General features: G+C 42.3%; 1 protein-coding gene across 1 annotated transcript in view; it reads right to left on the minus strand.

Annotated features, from left to right (window-relative positions):
* The window catches only part of SYN2 (synapsin II), a 360272-nt gene that overhangs the window by 115650 nt on the left and 225864 nt on the right, over positions 1-18758 (minus strand). Inside the window, exons 6-7 of the mRNA XM_073644500.1 lie at positions 2460-2522; positions 752-894 (exon numbers count right to left, since the gene is read on the minus strand). Coding sequence (XP_073500601.1) covers positions 752-894; positions 2460-2522 — 206 coding nt within the window. The remainder of the gene's footprint in view (positions 1-751; positions 895-2459; positions 2523-18758) is intronic.

Consider the following 18758-nt stretch of genomic DNA (forward strand, 5'->3'; position numbering starts at 1 on the left):
ACAATCTCAATGTCGCAGTGTAGCCTTATCCCCCATCTTTAGAGGGGTCGTCTGCCGTAGGAAATGCCTTTTTATTAGCTACGTCTCCTGAAGAGGGAACCCTGCTTCTGTCCAGAGATCAGCAGAGGTGTTAAATTCTTCTACAGCACTCCCACAGGCGAAATGAAGCATTACACTATGTCCACTGAAATCATTAAGCTGTCTGTATAATAAATGGGCACGCTGGGTCCTCCATTGACAGGTGCTCTCCATTTCTGCAAATTAATGAAGGTTGTGAATGAGGGACTCCACTTGAATAACATTAAGGGGGTATTTTGGCAGGTAGAAGTTGTCTCTTATCCACAGAATAGGTGAATAATTCTAGATAACTGGGGGTCCGAATGCTTTTATCCCTATTAGAATGGGGTGTCAGTGCGCATGTTGAACAAGCGCTCCATTCATTCTCTATGGGGTGGTTGACCGGTGTATTTGTCTTTCTCTGGCTGCCCCTTAGAGAATGAATGGAACGGAGGTCGAGCATGCGCACTGACGCTTCATTTTAATGGGACATTCAATGGGGTCCCAGCAGTAGGACCATCACAGATTTATAAATGGAGATTCCTGAGAATATATTAGGGTGAGCCATGTATTTATACAGAGATGATGGCTAGGACATGATCACTCGAATGCTGTGTATTTATCCTACTTCTACAATGATATATAGGACATATAATCTATATATCCAGCATCGGGTATGACATGGGGGGCTTACATGTATGCTTTGTAGTTATTTCCTATCTTCTGAATCCTGATGTCATACTTAGAATCTATGAAGGGTTCGGTGGTGGCATAGGTCTGCGTTAAGGCCACGACGCTGGCGATATCCTGGAAATCATAGTGGTTCTCAATCTTCACCTGTCGAAGAAAATACCGGTCACAACCTTTATATAACAGGACCAGCACTAAAATGCTTTAGAGAAATGAAAAAAAAAACATTATATGAGATCAAAATGTCTACCAATATTTCACACCAAAGTTTGCATTACAGTTCAGTCTGGACCACTGCACAGACAGCCCCTTGGCTTGGAAGTATGTATGTGTATATCAGCTTCATTTATTGTCTATGGGATGGACCGCCTAGGGTGGAGGTGCACATGCTCAATCTCCTCTCTAGTGAAGGGGTTGTCTCACGATTACTGTTCAGGAGCGCACCACTCCCCAGCCTCCTGCTTGTGTAGGGGTGGTGCTTCCGTGAATGATTGACAGTTCGGACCTGAGACTGGTTGTTGGCACTAGCCCAAACTGTGCAACCTCCAATTCTGCAAGCGGAGAAACCTTTGACTTTGCAGCCTCGGAAAAGCACAGGAGTACTGAAACTGGCCTGTTTCTGCAATTGGCCAGCTGCAGAACAACACTCGCAAGATTTATAGCAAAGTTGCAAGCTCCTTGTCTGGGCGACCGGTCACTACTGATAAACTACAGGGGTGGCCAGTAACCCTGGCTACGAGCAGTAAACTACAACATTAAAAGTTCCTCTGTTCTGAAGTACGGAGTGGATATTTAACAAGAGGTCAATTTTACAAGCACTTAGCAATTTTACACATTTCTGATGACGAGATGACCCCTTTAAAAAGGGCTTTGCAGAGCCCCACTATTCGGATTAGTGCATCCCAGCGGTCAATCTATCAACAAATAGTAAGATATCATATATTCTATGAATAGGGGATAGCTTTTAACCCTGGTAAAACCCTAATAGTAAAACAGAAAGCGATAAACTCCTAGGACAATAAAACGAGCTGCCTCATATTGTGTAAGTTGCATCATGCTTCCAAAATAGCTTTGATTCTTCGAAGCATGGACTCCACTAGACTTCTGAAGATGTCATCTGGTATGTTGTTTCAAGACATTAGGGCCCGATCCTGTAAGTTGTGTTGTCATGTTACTAAAAGCATTCTTGGAACAATTTTTGCATTGTGGTAAAGTTGAGTTTTCTCGCTGAAGAAGCCACTTGGGAGCAATTTTGCCATGAAAGGGTTTACTTTGTCTGTCAAGGTGTAGGTAGGTGGTGCATGTCAGAGTAACATCCACAAGAATGCCAGGAGCCAGAGTTTTCCAGCAGAACATTGTCTTGAGCACCAGACTACTTCCATCTTCTGGCCTTCTTCTCGGACAGCAACATATTGCTTTCTAAAACATACTCCCTTTTTGGCAGGGGAAAGCATGAGCACCATTATCGCTCTGCGGCTACACAACCCCAAACATAATAAGCTGTGATGCACCGTGTTGTCCGACAACTTTCATGCATAGGATACCCTGGATTATCTTTTTCACAAATTTGTGCTAAAACATCTTCTCTGATGGACTGGACCGAACGGACAAGCCTTAGCTCTCCATGTCCATCAATGAGCCTCAGGCCTGACCATGACTCTGTTGCTGGTTCACTGCTTGATCTTGACTTCAAAAATAACATTTATAGTTACCTTTCCCATTCCAGAATGTGCATGTCCAATCTTCACTACAACTGGAAATGATGGCATCGCAAGCTGAAATACAATCCAAAAATTCAATTAAAGTTACTAAAATAATATGAATTTATACATTTATCGATGAGGAACATGATAAACATTTGTAATTTCCAAAATGCAATTATAGATCTCACATTATCTACTAGTATCATATGCAAACTCACCAAAAAAAGCACAAATCTCCATGGATAAGTCAATAATAAAACGTTCTATCACTTGTAAATGTATCACCATATCAACTTTAATGATAGGATAAAAATAGTGATTTACAATTTTTTTTTTCTAAAATAAAAATATTACCAAATTCATTATACACTATATATCGAAAGAGGGAATCTGAACACTCCTAGGTGGTCAGGATGTTAATGAAAGCTCCTTCCCAACACTATGGTGTCCTCCTGGCACTTCAAAAAGACTCCAAGAGGATCAACCCTGGATTTAAAAGTCATGAAATATTTTTAAAACCATTTATAAAAAAAATCTAAAAAAAACCTAATGTGTCAGCATGGTGGAGAACATGAGCAAAGGAGCCTTAAGAACTTGGGGTAAGACACTGCACTTGCCCTCCCTCTGTATTCCCCGCCCACCTGCGGCGTCTGACTGACAAGTCACTCTTGTTTCTTCCCCTAACCCAGATATCACACAAGCACCGTCAGTGCCTTGGTTGGGGCATGCGCAGTAAAGTCCTCATGAAGTCGCTATCGATCTGTGCATGCACCGACCCTTCTGAGAAGACAAGAGGCGCTGCAACGAACAGCAGTGAAGAAGCATCTGTGTCAGGTCAGGAGAATCCAATGACAAACAAGAGTGAATAAAAGGGAATAAGAATGGCAGGAGATCTGCAAGTGCAATGCCCCACCCTGAAGCACTTGCAGCTATTTTGCATACAGTTACAACACTGCATTTCTCAGAAATGGCAAAACGGATTTCTGCAATCTAGGTATGGATTTAATCATAACGAAAGCCCCTATACTCAAATGCCATTATTAGTTTGAAGAATAAAATTCTTATGGTAGGTTCCCCTTAAGGCCAAAGGAACAAAGTATTAAAGAATTAAAGGGATTTTCCCATGAACAAAAGTTCATTTTAATCATAGTAACATAGTAACATAGTTTGTAAAGCCGAATAATGACTTGCGTCCATCAAGTTCGACCTGTTAGTTCTGTAATTGCTAAAGTTGATCCAGAGGAGGGCAAAAACCCCAAATGATTTAGCCAATCTTCACCTGAGGAAAAATTCCCTCCTGACTCTGAAACCAGCAGTCAGAATAAATCCCTGTATCAACCTACTATTTTATTTTATTTTTAAGTATACGCTGAAATATGCCTGGTATCTAGAAATGCATCCAGTCCCCGCTTGAACTGGTGTAGTGAATCTGACATTACCGTCTCCTCACTCAGTGAATTCCATATTCTCACTGCTCTTACCGTAAAGAACCCCTTCCTATGCTGGTGCTGAAACCTTTTCTCTTCCAGTCTTAGTGAATGCCCTCTTGTTACCGTAATATCCCTCCTTTTGAAAAAATCCTGGGCAAGATCTCTATACTGTCCCCTAACATATTTGTACACATTTATTATGTCCCCCCTCAACCTTCTCTTTTCCAGGCTGAATAGTCCTAGTTTTGCCAACCTCTCTGGGTATTGCAGTCCCTCCATTCCCTTTATTAATTTTGTTGCCCTCCTTTGTACCTTTTCAAGCTCATTTATATCCTTTCTATATATTGGGGCCATAACTGAGCACAGTATTCCAAGTGTGGTCTGACCAGTGCTTTGTACAGTGGAAGAACAATGTTCTCATCCTTTGCAGCTATACCTCTTCTGATACATCCCATTACCCTGTTTGCCCTTACAGCAGCCGCCTGACTTTGGGCGCTCCAATTTAGTTTGCTATCAATCAAGATGCCCAAGTCCTTCTCCATCTCTGAATTCCCCAATGATTTCCCATTCAGTGAGTACTGGTGACTTCCATTTTTCCTTCCCATATGTATGACCTTACATTTCTCCTCGTTAAACCTCATTTGCCATTTAATGCTCCACCTACCCAGCTTATCCAAATCCCTCTGTAGGTCTGCACTGTCCTCTTTTGTATTAATTGTTTTACATAACTTTGTGTCATCTGCAAATATTGATATTTTACTATTTATCCCATTGACTATGTCGTTAATAAAGATATTAAATAACATTGGGCCTAGTACAGACCCCTGTGGTACCCCACTAGTGACGCTTACCCAATCTGAGTATATTCCATTTATAACCACCCTCTGCCTTCTATCCCTTAGCCAGTTAGCTACCCACTTGTAGACATTTTCCCCCAGCCCCATCATTCTCATTTTGTATACCAACCTATTATGTGGCACGCTATCGAACGCTTTTGAGAAGTCGAGATACACGACATCCACTGGTTCCCCCTGATCTACTCGAGAGCTAACCTCCTCGTAGAAGTCAATCAGGTTTGTTTGGCAGGAGCGATTCCTCATGAATCCATGTTGGTTCGGGGTTAAAAGATTATTAGCATCAAGATGCTGCGTAATTGCCTCTTTAATGAAGCTTTCAAAAATTTTGCCCACAACGGACGTCAGACTCACCGGCCGATAGTTTCCGGTGTTACTTTTTGCTCCCTTTTTGAATATTGGCACTACATTCACCTGTCGCCAATCAAGTGGTACAGACCCAGTCTCAACAGAGTCCTTAAATATAAGATATAACGGTCTGTCTATCACATTACTTAGTTCCCTTAGTACCCGTGGGTGTATGCCATCAGGTCCTGGTGATTTGTTTATTTTAATGTTACTGAGGCGTTTCTGTACCCCAGCTTGGGTTAGATTAGTCATACTTAGTGGAGGATTAAGCTTGTCACTTCTCATTGTTAGTTCTATTTCCTTTGTGAAAGTTGTCGAAAAAAAATTATTTAATAGATTAGCTTTATCCTCATGTTTCTCTATGATTTTGCCTTCCTCACTTTTTATCGGTCCAATATTATCCGATTTAATCCTTTTACTATTTATATACGTAAAGAACAGTTTGGGATTTGATCTACTTTCCCTAGCAATACGTCTCTCTGTTTCCTCCTTCGCTATTTTTATTTGTTTTTACAGGTTCTCGTTTTTTCCTTGTAACACATTAGTGCCTCCTTACTGTTTTCCTGTTTTAATCTCTTGAATGCCTCTTTTTTGCTATTTAACGCCCCTTTTACGTTCTTGTTCAACCATATTGGTTTCCTCATATTTCTGGCCCTTTTATTCCCATACGGTATATACCTCTCGCACTGAGTATTCAGAATTCTTTTGAAGGTTTCCCATTTACTATTCGTATTCCATTGATTAAGAACTTTGTCCCAGTCAATAAGTTGAAGGTTTTCTATCAGCTGATCAAACTTCGCCCTACTAAAGTTTAATGTTTTTGTTGTTCCCTTATTGATAACCCTACTGAAGGGTATTTTGAAATCGATAATATTATGATCGCTATTACCTAGGTGCCCCCACCTCAATCAATAGATCTTGGAATGAAAATAAAGTCCACAATAGGATGTGATTAAATAAAATGTTCCTGTGTTGAGATAATCTTATAAATGTGTCCCTGCTGTGTACTGTGTAATGGCTGTGTCTGACCGTGCAGGAACATGGTCTGATCATACCACATCTCCTGGGCAGGGGAGGGAGCAAAAGAGTATACAGACAAGACAGCAGGGGATCACAGCTGGTTCCTTTTGTGAGATAGAACAATTTCCTGCCTGTTTTTAAACAATGTTTTACTTCAAAGAAAGAATCCTCTCTGATCCTGTCCTGTAATGTCTATATACTATTTTGTTTCCTCCTCTACCCAGGAGACGTGGTATGATCAGACCATGTTACTGTACGGTCAGACACAGCCATTACACAGTACACAGCAGGGGCACATTTATAAGATTATCTCAGCACAGGAACATTTTATTTAAACACATCCAATTGTGGAAATTATTATTATTCCAAGATCTAGTGACTAAAATGAATTTTTGTTCGTGGCAAAAACCCCTTTAAGTAGTTTAGCTATTGTGATATTTTGAAATAAAGACAATTCTTGTATAAGACACAAGGCAGTTAAATCTAAAAATGGGACAGAAAAATGTAACATTTTCCAAATCACTACAAAATAGTAATACAGAGGCAGATCATGCGGTTCCTGTGGGGATCTTGGATATACGTGACCTAGGCCTGATTGGTCCCATCCCCATCACTATTGGGTGACAAGAACCTGGAACATTAAATTGTCTAAAATATCATCTACTCTTCAGTAAATCTCACTGTGGTCACTATGTACTAGGCAGTTGACACTCTGTAGATGGCCGCCAAACCTACGTTTATTTGCCGAATGGTAAAATGGACTAGTCACCCCAGAGAACTAATTTCCACTCCTGAAGAGTCCAGCGGTTATGTGCTTTACACCAATCCAGTCAATGCTTGGCACTGGCCATGTTGTTATTTGGCTCAGGTAGACCGTGAACTACCATTACATGAAGCTCCTGGCGCACAACAGAGGACAGGCCATTTTTATGCACCAGGTGCTTCCGTGCCCAGCGAGTGAGTTTCTGTGACGCTTCTTTAGGCCATGTTCACACATTCAGTATTTGGTCAGTTTTTTACATCAGTATGTGTAAGCCAAAATCAGGAGTGGGTGATAAATACAGAAATGGTGACGTGTTTCTATTATACTTTTCCTCCGATTGTTCCTCTCCTGGTTTTGGCTTACAGATACTGATGTAAAAAACTGACCAGATACTCAATGTGTAAATGAAAGTAAATGTGTAAATGCATGTAATTCGCACATGACTATATCAATAAAGTTTTGTCAACTTCAAACACCAGGATGTATCAAAAACAAAGCAGTTTTATTTAAAACATGATGGACCAACAAGAGACAAAAAACGCAGAGCCAAAAAAGTGATAAAAACTCATGTAATAAAAAAACGTACTCAAACATGAAATGAAAAACACACAAGTAACCTAAATTTAGCTAATAGGTGCAGAAATGCTGCAGAAAATCTGCAACAAAATACTCATCCTGAGTACAAAGCTTTATATAGTTAAAGGGGTATTTCCATCTCCAAGTTGGCATCCCAATATGTAGTAGGTGTAATAATAATAATATTAGCAAATACCTCCAATTAGAAATTTAGTATAGTTCTTCTGATTAGCTATGTCTCTTACCCCATGTGCAGGGCATTGCAGTAGCTTAGGTATCTATGTTACAACTACTTTATAGTGACAGTTAGTTGTTAGTGGTTATAATCATAGATACGTAAGCTACTACAATACCCTGCACATGGGGTAAGCGACATAGCGAATCAGAGGAACCTTACTACATTTCTAACTGGAGGAATTTGCTAATATTATTATTACATCTACTACATATTGGGATAGAATCTTGGAGATGGGAATACCTCTTTAATTAGGTCATACATGTTAAACTCGGGCCCACAGGGTGATTATATTTGGCCCACGACACCAGAACCACCAACCCTATGTGGGGCCATTATTCTGTATGGAGGACTATGTGGGGTCCATTATTCTGTATGGAGGACTATGTGGGGCCCATTATTCTGCATGGAGTACTATGTGGGGCCCATTATTCTGTATGGAGGACTATGTTGGGCCGATTATTCTGCATGGAGGACTATGTGGGGCTCATTATACTGCATGGAGCACTATGTGGGGCCCATTATACTGTATGGAGGACTATGTGGGGGGGCCATTATACTGTATGGAGGACTATGTGGGGCCCATTATTCTGTATGGAGGACCATTATTCTGTATGGAGGACTATGTGGGGCTCATTATACTGCATGGAGCACTATGTGGGGCCCATTATACTGTATGGAGGTCTATGTGGGGGGGCCATTATACTGTATGGAGGACTATGTGGGTCCATTATTCTGTATGGAGGACTATGTGGGGCCCATTATTCTGTATGGAGGACTATGTGGGGGGCCCATTATACTGTATGGAGGACTATGTGGGGCCATTATACCATATGGAGGACTATGTGGGGCCAATTATTCTGCATGGAGGACTATGTGGGGCCCATAATACAGTATGGAGGACTATGTGGGGGGCCCATTATTCTGTATGGAGGACTATGTGGGGCCCATTATTCTGTATGGAGGACTATGTGGGGCCCATTATTCTGCATGGAGGACTATGTGGGACCCATTATTCTGCATGGAGGACTAGGTGGGGCCCATTATTCTGCATGGAGGACTATGTGGGGCCCATTATTCTGTATGGAGGACTATGCAGGGCCCATTATTCTGCATGGAGGACTACGTGGGACCCATTATTCTGCATGGAGGACTACGTGGGGCCAATTATTCTGTATGGAGGACTATGTGGGGCCCATTTTCTCTATGGAGGACTATGTGGGGCCCATTATTCTGTATGGAGGACTATGTGGGGCCCCTTATACTGTATTGAGGACTATGTGAGGCCCATTATTCTGCATGGAGGACTACATGGGGCCCATTATTCTGTATGGAGGACTATGTGGGGCCCATTATTCTGTATGGAGGACTTTGTGGGGTCCATTATACTGGTTGGCCCGCAACTTTGTCCAAGTTTTTCATTTTGGCCCTCTTTGTGTTTGAGTTTGACATCCCTGAATTAGGGTGGAAAAAAATACATGTCCATAAAGTCTGACCTTGTTTAAAGTCCCTAAGGTCTTCAGTACGGCCCATACTAATATCACGGATTAAGGTGTTTGCATGGCTTTGTGTTTGATTTGTGTTCCCACAATATGTGCTCATAAACACAAAGCTTATCTGTCCTACAGAGTCCTAACTAGTGTTGAGCCACCCCCGTAGTGTTCGGGTTCGGTTCGGTTCGTCGAACACCGGGATGTTCGAGGAACTGTTCGTCGAACTGTTCGTCGAACACCTTAGAACACCGTCGAACACCGTTAAAACCAATGGCAGGCAAACAAAAACACATAGAAACACAAAGAAAACACCTGCAAAGGTGTCCAAAAGCTGACAAACTGCTCAGAAGACACTCTCTTTAAAAAAGCCGGCCGGCAAATTCAGCAGCGGCATACACCGGTACCCGACAATTTAGACAAGAAGGAATAGAGCATCACACATAGATTAGATAGATAGAAACATGTCAGTCACACATATAAGAAGCACAGTGACAGTGTTGGTTACTGCACTTGTCATTTAGTGTAAAGGATTTATTAAAAAAAATATTAGTGTTTTCATGCACCGTCTCTTTAAAAAAGCCGGCCGGCAATTCAGCATCTGTACCCGACAATTTAGAACAGAAAGAATAGAGCTTCACACATAGATTAGATAGATAGAAACATGTCAGTCACATATATAATAAGTACAGTGATAGTGTTGCTTACTGTACTTGTCATTTAGTGTAAAGGATTTATTTAAAAAAATAATAGTGTTTTCATGCACTGTCTCTTTAAAAAAGCCGGCCGGCAATTCAGCAGCGGTACCCGACAATTTAGAACAGAAAGATAGAGCATCACACATAGATTAGATAGATAGAAACATGTCAGTCACATATATATGAAGTACAGTGATAGTGTTGGTTACTGTACTTGTCATTTAGTATTAAAATAAAGGATTTATTATTAAAAAAATTGGCGTGGGGTTCCCCTTAATTTTAGGCTCTAGCGGAGGTTAAGCAGACGGCTGGGGCAGATGTTTGAAGCCTGGGAAGGGGGTAATACCCACGGAGCTTCCCAGGCTACTAATATGAGCCCCCAGCTGAATACATAGCCTTTACTAGCTATTAAAATGGGGGAACCCCCAAAAAAAATGACGTGGGGTCCCCCCTAATTTAATAGCTAGCAAAGGCTAGGCAGACAGCTGGGGGCTGATATTAATAGCCCAGGAAGGGAGCCATGAATATTGGCCCCCTCCCAGGCTAGAAACACCAGCCGTCAGCCGCCCCAGAAATGGCGCATTCATAGGATGCGCCAATTCTGGCACTTAGCCTCGCTCTTCCACGCTGCCCTGGTGCGGTGGCAGGGGGTAATAGGGTTGGGGTTGATGTCAGCTTATAATGCCAGCTGACATCAAGCCCAGGTTAGTAATGGAGAGGCGTCTATAAGACACCCCCATTACTAACCCCATAGTCAAAGTTAAAAAAAACACAAACACCCAGAATAAAGTCCTTTAATTGAAATAAAGACACAATTCTTTATTGTTCTAAATTAAACCATACTTACCATCACGCCATTTCCAGCTGAAGCCAACGATCTCCTGCAATAAAAGAAAAATAATAAAGCAACCTCATGCACATCACTGACAGCGTGGGAGAATTCTCCTGCACTCAGCACTTCAGCGTGAGAATTTTCCCACGCTGTCAGTGACGTGCATGAGGTGAGCCGAGTTCATTGGACATGAACTCGGCTCATCTGGATGTCGTCACAGAGAGACGCTGAGCAGCGCAAGCAAGCCTGCGCTTCTCAGTGTCTGCGGGATGACAGGCTGGATGGCAGCGTTCTGCTGCGGTCCAGCCTGTCATCTCGATGTAGCAGAGCTGAAGCTGTCGTGGGAACCATGGAAAGGTAAGGATGAGGTTGCTTTATTATTTTTCTTTTATTGCAGGAGATCGTTGGCTTCAGCTGGAATGGGCATGACGGTAAGTATGGTTTAATTTAGAACAATAAAGGATTGTGTCTTTATTTCAATTAAAGGACTTTATTCTGGGTGTTTTGTGTTTTTTTTAACTTTGACTATGGGGTTAGTAATGGGGGTGTCTTATAGACGCCTCTCCATTACTAACCTGGGCTTGATGTCAGCTGGCATTATAAGCTGACATCAACCCCAACCCTATTACCCCCTGCCACCGCACCAGGGCAGCGTGGAAGAGCGAGGCTAAGTGCCAGAATTGGCGCATCCTATGAATGCGCCATTTCTGGGGCGGCTGACGGCTGGTGTTTCTAGCCTGGGAGGGGGCCAATATTCATGGCTCCCTTCCTGGGCTATTAATATCAGCCCCCAGCTGTCTGCCTAGCCTTTGCTAGCTATTAAATTAGGGGGGACCCCACGTCATTTTTTTTGGGGGGTCCCCCATTTTAATAGCTAGTAAAGGCTATGTATTCAGCTGGGGGCTGATATTAGTAGCCTGGGAAGCTCCGTGGGTATTACCCCCTTCCCAGGCTTCAAACATCTGCCCCAGCCGTCTGCTTAACCTCCGCTAGAGCCTAAAATTAAGGGGAACCCCACGCCAATTTTTTTAATAATAAATCCTTTATTTTAATACTAAATGACAAGTACAGTAACCAACACTATCACTGTACTTCATATATATGTGACTGACATGTTTCTATCTATCTAATCTATGTGTGAAGCTCTATTCTGTCTGTTATAAATTGTCGGGTACCGCTGCTGAATTGCCGGCCGGCTTTTTTAAAGAGACGGTGCATGAAAACACTATTATTTTTTTTGATAAATCCTTTACGCTAAATGACAAGTACAGTAAGCAACACTGTCACTGTACTTCGTATATATGTGGCTGACATGTTTCTATCTATCTAATCTATGTGTGAAGCTCTATTCTGTCTGTTATAAATTGTCGGGTACAGATGCTGAATTGCCGGCCGGCTTTTTTAAAGAGACGGTGCATGAAAACACTATTATTTTTTTTGATAAATCCTTTACGCTAAATGACAAGTACAGTAAGCAGCACTTTCACTGTACTTCGTATATATGTGGCTGACATGTTTATATCTATCTAATCTATGTGTGAAGCTCTATTCTTTCGGTTCTAAATTGTCGGGTACAGGTGTATGCCGCTGCTGAATTGCCGGCTTTTCATGTTTCACTGTTGGCACTGTTCCCATCGATTTGGGCAATCACTGTAATGCCACAACCACCATGGCTGTGGCATTACAGTGAGTGGCAGACAATCCCTGCATGATTGGTGCTCTAAATAGCGCCAGACATGCAGGACACGCTTTTGGTGCACGAACAGTTATCGAACATAACCTCGAACAGCCGAATTTTTTGCAAATCGTTCGGGTTCGTCGAACAACTCGAACACCGCCCAAAACAGCTCGAATTTGAGATTGGCGAACAGTTCTAGTCGAACACCGCTCATCTCTAGTCCTAACGCAATGTCCATAGATTTCTATGGATCCTTACTGAACCGTACCACATTTTAAAAAAGACATTGAAAAACTGGAGCAAGTTCAGAGAAGAGCTACCAGGATGGTGAGCGGACTGCAAACTATGTCCTACGAGGAACGGTTAGAGGATCTGGGAATGTTTAGTTTGCAAAAAAGAAGAGGAGACTTAATAGCTGTCCACAAATATCTGAAGGGCTGTCACAGTATAGAGGGATCATCCTTATTCTCATTTGCACATGGAAACACGAGAAGCAATGGGATGACACTGAAAGGGAGAAGATACAGATTAGGTATTAAAGAAAACTTTTTGACAGTGAGGGTGATCAATGAGTGGAACAGGCGGCCACGAGAGGTGGTGAGTAGTATTGAGCATTCCGATACTGAAATATCGCGTATCGACCGACCGATACTGAAATATCGGGTAACGACCGATATTCGCGGTATCGGAGTTCCGATACTGAGTTCCGATACTTTTAGAATATCGAATACCGGAATCAGATGTTCCCATAATGCCTGCGCTCTGCAGGGTCTCTGAAGGATGACAAGCTGGATGGCAGCGCTCAGCTTACTGTACTTGTCATTTAGTGTTAAAGGATTTATTAAAAAAAATAATAATGTTTTCATGCACCGTCTCTTTAAAAAAGCCGGCCGGCAATTCAGCATCGGTACCCGACAATTTAGAATAGAAAGAATAGAGCATCACACATAGATTACTGTAGATACAAAGAAACATGTCAGTCACATATATAATAAGTAGAGTGACAGTGTTGATTAATTCCCCGTAATTTTAGTCTCTAGCGGAGGTTAAGCAGACAGCTGGGGCAAATGTTTGAAGCCTGGGAAGGGGGTAATACCCACTGAGCTTCCCAGGCTACTAATATCAGCTTTCGGCTGCGATCCAGCCTGTCATGTGAATGTAGCAGAGCTGGAGCTGTCGTGGGAACCATGGAAAGGTAAGGATGAGGTTGCTTTATTATTTTAATTTTATTGCAGAAGACATTGGCTTCAGCTGGAATGGGCGTGATGGTAAGTATGGTCTAATTTAGAACATTAAAAAAATTTGTGTTTATTTCAATTAAAGGAATTTATTCTGGGTGTTGTGTTTTTTTAAATACTTTACTAGAAATTCATGGCGGTCATGTCTAATATTGGCGTGACCCCATGAATTTCGGGCTTAGGGCCAGCTGATAATGCCAAGCTGGCCCTAACCCCTTTATTACCCAGTGAGCCACCGCACCAGGGCCCTGGATGAGTTGGGTACAGCGCCAGAAGATGGCGCTTCTATGAACGCGCCATTTTCTGGGGTGGCTGCGGACTGCAATTTGCAGCGGGGGGGTCCAGAAAGCTTGGGCCTCGCTGCGCTGCGGATTCCAGCCCCCAGCTGCCTAGATGTACCTGGCTGGACACAAATATAGGGCGCTATACCCAACTCATCCAGGGCCCTGGTGTGGTGGCTCACTGGGTAATAAAGGGGTTAGGGCCAGCTTGATAAGTATGGTTTAATTTAGAACAATAAAGAATTATGTGTTTATTTCAATTAAAGGACTTTATTCTGGGTGTTTGTGTTTTTTTTAACTTTGGCTATTGGGTTAGTAATGGGGGTGTCTTATAGACGCCTCTCCATTACTAACCTGGGCTTGATGTCAGCTGACATTATAAGCTGACATCAACCCCAGCCCTATTACCCCACTGCCACCGCTACAGGGCAGTGGGAAGAGCGAAGCTAAGTGCCAGAATTGGCGCATCCTATGGATGCGCCATTTCTGGGGCGTCTGACGGCTGGTGTTTCTAGCCTGGGAGGGGGCCAATATTAATGACACCATTCCTGGGCTATTAATATCAGCCCCCAGCTGTCTGCCTAGCCTTTGGTAGCTATTAAAATAGGGGGGACCCCCACGTCATTTTTTTGGGGGGTCCTCCATTTTAATAGCTAGTAAAGGCTAGGTATTCAGCTGGGGGCTGATATTAGTAGCCTGGGAGCTCCATGGGTATTACCCCCTTCCCAGGCTTCAAACATCTGCCCCAGCCGTCTGCTTAACCTCCGCTAGAGACTAAAATTATGGGGAACCCTACACCAATTTTGTTTTTAATAAATCCTTTATTTTAACACTATATGACAAGTACAGTAGTCAACACTATCACTGTACTTCTTATATATGTGACTGACATGTTTCTATGTATCTAATCTATGTGTGATGCTCTATTCTTTCTATTCTAAATTGTCGGGTATCGATGCTGAATTGCCGGCCGGCTTTTTTAAAGAGACGGTGCATGAAAACACTATTATTTTTTTTAATAAATCCTTTAACACTAAATGACAAGTACAGTAAGCAACACTGTCACTGTACTTCTTATATATGTGACTGACATGTTTCTATCTATCTAATCTATGTGTTATGCTCTATTCTTTCTGTTCTAAATTGTCGCGTACCGGTGTATGCCGCTGCTGAATTGCCGGTTTTTCATGTAATACATTCTACATTATTCTTAGTTGTTTTCCTTCATATAGAATTAACCTACAAGGAAAGAAAGGGTTTATTTTCATTCCAATATTTGAGTCCCATTGACTTGCATCTGTTTCCGGTATCGGAATCGGCGATATCCGATATTTTTTGGGTATCGGTCCGATCCAATCCGATCCGATATTTCCCGATATCGGAAGGTATCGCTCAACACTAGTGGTGCGTTCTCCTTCAATGGAAGTCTTCAGAGGCTGGACAGACATCTGTCTGAGATGGTTTAGTGACTCCTGCATTGAGCAGAGGGTTGGACACGATGATCCTGGAGGTCCCTTCCAGCTCTAACACTCTAGGATTCTAGGATTCTACTTCTGTAAGGATCACATCAGGGTCTATAGGATGTTGTATTATTGAGTACGACAACCCTATATCAGAAGGGAACCTGTGTACCTCCATGCCAATTATCCCAAAACCCCAGTCGTCACTCGAAAATAAACCACATAGGAAACATGGGAGGAATCATGAAATAAAGAGAGACTGAAGAGACCGCACCAAACTAAACAGTCACCTAAATCTTTCCCTGCAGACCTAATTAGAGCCCAGGAGCTAAATTTGTCATCGGGTGTAAAAAGTTTCATTATTACACCCAGGAATAATAATTGACACCACCTAGCTCTCTACACAACCTTACAGTAACACTGGTGCCAGAAATGCAAGTTTCTAAGAAAAGAATCATCAATTATTTTAAGATGGCACTTAGTTTTGATGTTTATTGTTAATTAAAAGATGAAGAAAGTGGTGAGATTGAGTAAAAAAAAGAAATAACATAAAGTTCCTCTGAAGTGAAGAGTGTGGGAATGTGAAGAAAGCATGATGTGTGAGGCATCCTGTAAGACCGGTTGGATTATTTCTGTAGTGTCCTCTGCCAGTCTGTGTCTATTAACATTCTCCGTGTTTCTTAAAGTGAATGCGTTATCAGAAAACTACCTACATATCAACTAAAGAAGCCATAGACACTGGATAAAAGTTTGTCTGAACCCACAGATGTCAGAAGAAACAAACATTTGTTATACGGGAGTCTGGCAATAATTGGAGCCTCTGCGTCTACTAACGTCAACGTCAAAGCTTCAACTCCGTTCTGTAGCTGATCCTTCAAGGTTCTGTTCATTTTGACGGCAAAAATAGTATTTTTAAGTGCTAACAAAAATTGCTATCTAAGGGGCAACATTTCTGGCATGTCAAGAGTGAGGATACTTATACGCCATGCATGCTCCTCTGGGAAATTAAATATGTAAATTGTCTCTTCAGAGAGAAAGAGGACTTGAACTCTAGTGCCACCTATTGGAAGTAGTGATCCTAGAAGTCAAAATCGACCCTTTAACGAGCCTTGCCATATGACTTAGGGTAAAAGCCAAACCATAATGTCAATTTGCAGACACGTGTTTTGGGGTGTTTGCTTCTCCTCAGTGCGAAGTATGAGATCTGATTTGGCTAGGTGAGAGGCCTAACAAAGATTTCTAAAAATGTGTAACAAAAACCCCAACAAATTCCTAATGACTATGTGAAAACACAGCCATAATGGCAAATCATCGAAAGTGTAGGATGTCCTCTCAATTCTCCTCCAACAGATGTCAAAGAAAAGAAGGATCAACCTTGTTGTCAGCCTCTACCTGTACTGTCTGACAGTGTCCTTCTCCCCTTTCCTTACTGAAAACACCTGCACACTTGGCTGAGCTTTCATGTATAGGGGTTATTAAGGCGATATAGGTGTCGGACAATCAAGGATTCGGGCAACAGATATCAACGGTGTATAGGCAATGGGGTCCATTATTGAGATCTATAAAATAATTTATTTGGCACAGCTTCCAAACTTGTGTTACCAACAGAAGCCACAATGCATATGCTGAAAAATTCATCAGCAAAGCAACAGTGCATGCCAATTTTATGCTGGTGGGGTCGAAGAGTAGATTAAAGCCCCCATACAGATTAGACTAACGTCAGAAGAACCCACCATATTTGTTACTCTTGGCCAACAGGCTAGTGTGCATGGGGGCTCCAGACTTTCCTCCACCAGATGATGAGGTTGGGCATGTCATCTCCCCATCGGCAGGGTGTTAGAACCCTCCTGTTTGTTTTTTCCATCTTGTGTTTTGAAGTCACGTGACCATCTGCCTTTATATTCCAGCTCCGCCCTTGTGGCTGTGCTGGACTTCAGTGTTTGACTGTTTCTCTAGCCTGGTGCTTCGGTGCCTTTCTCTTTCAAGTTCGCTTGGTCCTCTAGGACCTCTAGTACATTTTTGTCAGTTTGTCTTTTTGTGTTCTGCAACAACTTCTCTGTTTAGGAGGTGTCCCATTTTTGTCCCAGTCCTTAGTTGTTTTAGGGACTCCTCCCTTAATTCTATAGGTCTTCGTTCAGATTAGCCGAGGACTAAGGCAGGTCTGTTCACCGGGAACAGGCAGCCCGCTACATCGTAGGGATTCAGCTTAGTCTTGCTGTAGGGACAGCTTTCCCCTATCTTTCCTGAGTACATGTTGCAGATCATAACAGTAAGTCCAGCCCAAAAAACTAAAAGGAAAGAAATTAAGGGATCAGTATGGTTTCCATCCAGGATTTGACTCAACGCCTGCAGGGATTGTCTCTGGAGGTGGCTGAGCTTCAGCAACACGTGAGTAGCTGTTCTGGAGCGCATTTTGTCGAACCCAAGGTAGGACTGCCTGATGTTTTTTATGGTAAACAGCAAGATTTTTTTTCCTTTAAAAATGCTTGTTTGTTATATTTTCGTTTGAGACCAAGGTCCTCTGGGAATGAATCACAGAGCATTGGTTTTATTATGTCACTTTTGCGCAATGAACCACAGGGGTGGGCCTTTTCTCTCCAGCCTAATGATCCATGTTTAAGGTCTGTTGAAGATTTTTTTTCTGCTATGGGGCTATTATATGACGATCCTGATCAAATCTCATCTGCTGAATCAGAACTCAGGCGTTTGAATCAGGGGTCAGATGATGTTGAAAATTATTGCACACACTTCAGGAGATGGGCTTCAGAAGTCAAATGGAATGATCCTGCGCAGAGATGTTTATTTCTTGCTGGTCTGAGTGAAAGGGTTAAGGATTTGCTAATTGCATTCCCTGCACCTGAGACTCTGCAGGATGCTATGCAGTTAGCTGTTTGTATAGACAGGAGACTGAGGTGCAGGCTCAATGAGGTAAAGACTCCTGTAATGTCAGTTCCTAGTCCCCAGAAAATCTACTCTGACTGTGGAGAACCGATGGAGGTTGGGGGGATGTCACTCCGCTCTCAGGAAAGAGACTGGAGGTTTACCGAGGGATTGTGTCTTTATTGTGGAAAAGCTGACCATTTGATTAAGTATTGTGAGCGTCGTTTAAGTAAAGAAAAAAAAAGGTCAGTTACGCCCGTATAGCTTGTTTACACTCTGCAGGAGTATTTCTTTCTGGAAGTACTACTTTGCAGGGAGATTTGATTGAATTTCAGGTATTTGTGGATTGTGGTTCAACAATTGATTGATAAAGGGTTTTTGGAAAACCTTAAATTGAAATCCAAACCTTTGTCATCACCTATTTCTGTGATTGCAATTGATAACACTCCTTTGAAATGTATTACTCACAAGACTGCTGCATTTCCCCTCACTATCAATGGAGTTCACCAAGAAACTTTGGACTTG

This window comes from Phyllobates terribilis, unplaced genomic scaffold, assembly GCF_046119375.1.
Source record: "Phyllobates terribilis strain yellow unplaced genomic scaffold, ASM4611937v1 Scaffold_8__6_contigs__length_399053987, whole genome shotgun sequence".
Classification (NCBI taxonomy): Eukaryota; Metazoa; Chordata; class Amphibia; order Anura; family Dendrobatidae; genus Phyllobates; species Phyllobates terribilis.